Here is a 2,543-nt window from a genome sequence, read left to right as displayed (position 1 = left end):
TTCTGTCTATGCACTTAATTTGACTTATTTCATTTCATATCTGTTTTAATACCACTGTATTACTGTTGGTGAGGGGAAGTGTGGTTGTTGTCTTTTATTAGCTGCTGGACAGTTGAATTTCCCTTCGGGGATTAATGAAGTTCTTTCTATTCTATTCTATTATCTTGGAAAAGCAGAAGTATCTATTGAGTGCATGTAAAGAAAAAACTTTACATCTTTGACTTTATCCCCTGCGAAAATGTGAGCAAACGTGTTGCGTTTATATTTCTATTTGAGAGGGAGAACAAAATGTTACAGCCTTTGTTTCTCCCGGTTTATTTTGCAGGTGAACCAACCGGAAGTCGTCGTTGTATTGAATAGCGGCGTAGTGCGAACGGATTCAAACACTTAACTTCCTCTCCTGCCGTCGCTCTTGAGCTCTGTACATTTAGTCGAGTAAGTATAATCTGCATTTTAAAGCCATATGAACATTTAGAAACACATGTTTAGCTAAAAGAGCAGATTAAGGTACGGTTCGAGGAAACTTTAACTGGGCTAAGCTAGCAGCTAGCTAGCTAGCAACACGTTACTGTTAGCCAGAAAGCCGTCGAAAGCAACGTTAGTATGCTAAATGCTAACTGAGAAAGCGGCAAGAAGAAACTCGAAACCGAGGAGATATTTACTCGTATTTTTCAGTTATATTGAGCAAGTAACATGTCGTCCAACACATTAAGTCGGTGGTTTTAAAATAAGCTGTTTATAACGTTACTTGTTGGTGTTAAAATGGTATAACATTACATAGCTGAAAGCGAGGGAGCTAACTTTATTTAACGTTACTTCACGATTATGTAGAGCACTTCACAGCCTCAAGCACCGACCAAGAAGTTAATTGTACAACGACTAAGCCAGATATATTGCAGTTTCTGTAACTAGATAGTTATATACTTGCTTATTTTGTCAAAATTCAGTCTGTCTGCATCTGTTTGAAGCATGTATTGAAATTGTGTTACCACTACTGTCTAGAGCCTGTGGGACTCTTCATCTGAGCGAGAATGACCGACAGATACAACATCCACAGTCAGCTGGAGCATCTCCAGTCTAAGTACATTGGCACAGGACACGCCGACACCAGCAAGTGGGAATGGCTGGTCAACCAACACAGAGACTCTTACTGCTCCTACATGGGACACTTTGACCTGCTGAACTACTTCTCCATCGCTGAGAACGAGAGCAAAGCGCGTGTCCGCTTCAACCTGATGGAGAAGATGCTTCAGCCGTGTGGACCCCCAGCAGACAAACCTGATGATGCCTAGATGACACTGGAGTGAGCTGTGGATGTGTTTTTTATTGGATGTTTGTTTTATGTTGGACATTCAACTCTATTTTCGACTAAACATATTCAGTACTGTGCTCTTTTGGATTTTCTGACGCTGAAATTGACCTTGTATGATCCTGCCAACGCTGAATGAATTGTCCAGTTACACAACAGAAGATAACGGGACACAGATTGTTACATCGTTTGCAGCCGGACCACTGAGAAACACAGTTTCCTGCTCTGTACAGCTCTGCAGCTGTTAAGGAAATTAGCAACAAAGATGAAAGAAAGGAGAGCAAGGAGGGCTTCAGGATATTAACATTTATCAGAAAAGATACTAGAAAACCAAGTGTTGAAGTGTCACCTGTAAAGAATTTGTATGAACTGCTGGAGCTGTATTCTTGATTGGAATTTCTGATTTGATTCAATTAAAATTAATGTGTTTCCATTTACAGTATAGTATTTTTTTAATCACAAAGTCAGCACCCACACTATGCAAGTTAAATCGGCAAAAGTGACTTGGTGCGGTGTCCAGTAAACAAAAACTTAAGTGCTCCGTGATTCAGATTCTGCAAGTCTCTGTAATGCTTCAAAAGTGATGAACATCATTCTTAAAGATATTCCCTCATTTATGATGGTGGTGTAGCACGTTAATCTTCCATAGGTGTTAAGCTAGGTCAAGTGTCAACACTGTGAAGGTCATAGCATGTGATTCACATATTACCGAAAGCATTCAGTGACCTCTCGTTCTGTGTGGAAGCATTTGTATTTTCCTCACCTATTCAGTTGAGTTTTTCCTTTTACTTCCATCGTCTGTCTTAAGATACATCAGTACCAGTAAGAGAACAAATTAGGCAAATTTTATGGTATGCACACAATGTGTTGGATTTATTATATTGCTTCAGTTTGACTTTTATGGACGAGCAGAAAAGATAAAGAAAAGAAAATTACACAAAGAAAAACATAGCCTATAAAAAAGCCTTAATGAGCACCAGCTTAAATTAAAAAGCTCAGAAAAAATACTAACTGAAGAAAAATTGTGAAAGAAGAAAATCTTTAGTCACCAGTAACAGTTAAGATACACAATAAGTAATATATTATACACATACTGAATATGAAGACTTTTTTTTAATATCTTACCAAGTTGCTCAGTGCCTTTTTGCCCCATGTCTTTAAAAGAAATTGCACCAATTTGCTCAGGGTTCAAAGGTTTAGATACTTGAAAGCAGCACAGTTAAAGTGATGTCAC

At 38.5% G+C, this 2,543-nt stretch overlaps 1 protein-coding gene across 1 annotated transcript; it reads left to right on the top strand.

Moving 5' to 3' along the window:
* The first annotated feature begins 308 nt into the window (after positions 1 to 308).
* Positions 309 to 1,746, top strand: sf3b5 (splicing factor 3b, subunit 5). Its single transcript, XM_050071866.1, has 2 exons — positions 309 to 435; positions 1,003 to 1,746. Exon 2 carries the CDS (start codon positions 1,032 to 1,034, stop codon positions 1,290 to 1,292), a length of 261 nt encoding a protein of 86 aa, XP_049927823.1. The 5' UTR covers positions 309 to 435; positions 1,003 to 1,031; the 3' UTR covers positions 1,293 to 1,746.
* The last annotated feature ends 797 nt before the right edge of the window (positions 1,747 to 2,543 follow it).

Source organism: Epinephelus moara, chromosome 19 (assembly GCF_006386435.1).
Source record: "Epinephelus moara isolate mb chromosome 19, YSFRI_EMoa_1.0, whole genome shotgun sequence".
Lineage (NCBI taxonomy): Eukaryota > Metazoa > Chordata > Actinopteri > Perciformes > Serranidae > Epinephelus > Epinephelus moara.
The sequence above is the reverse complement of the archived record's forward strand: the minus strand, read 5'-3'. Positions and strand labels throughout refer to the sequence as shown.

Coding starts and splice junctions, on each gene's coding strand:
- sf3b5 (XM_050071866.1), top strand. CDS start 1,032: ATGACCGACAGATACAACATCCACAGTCAGCTGGAGCATCTCCAGTCT.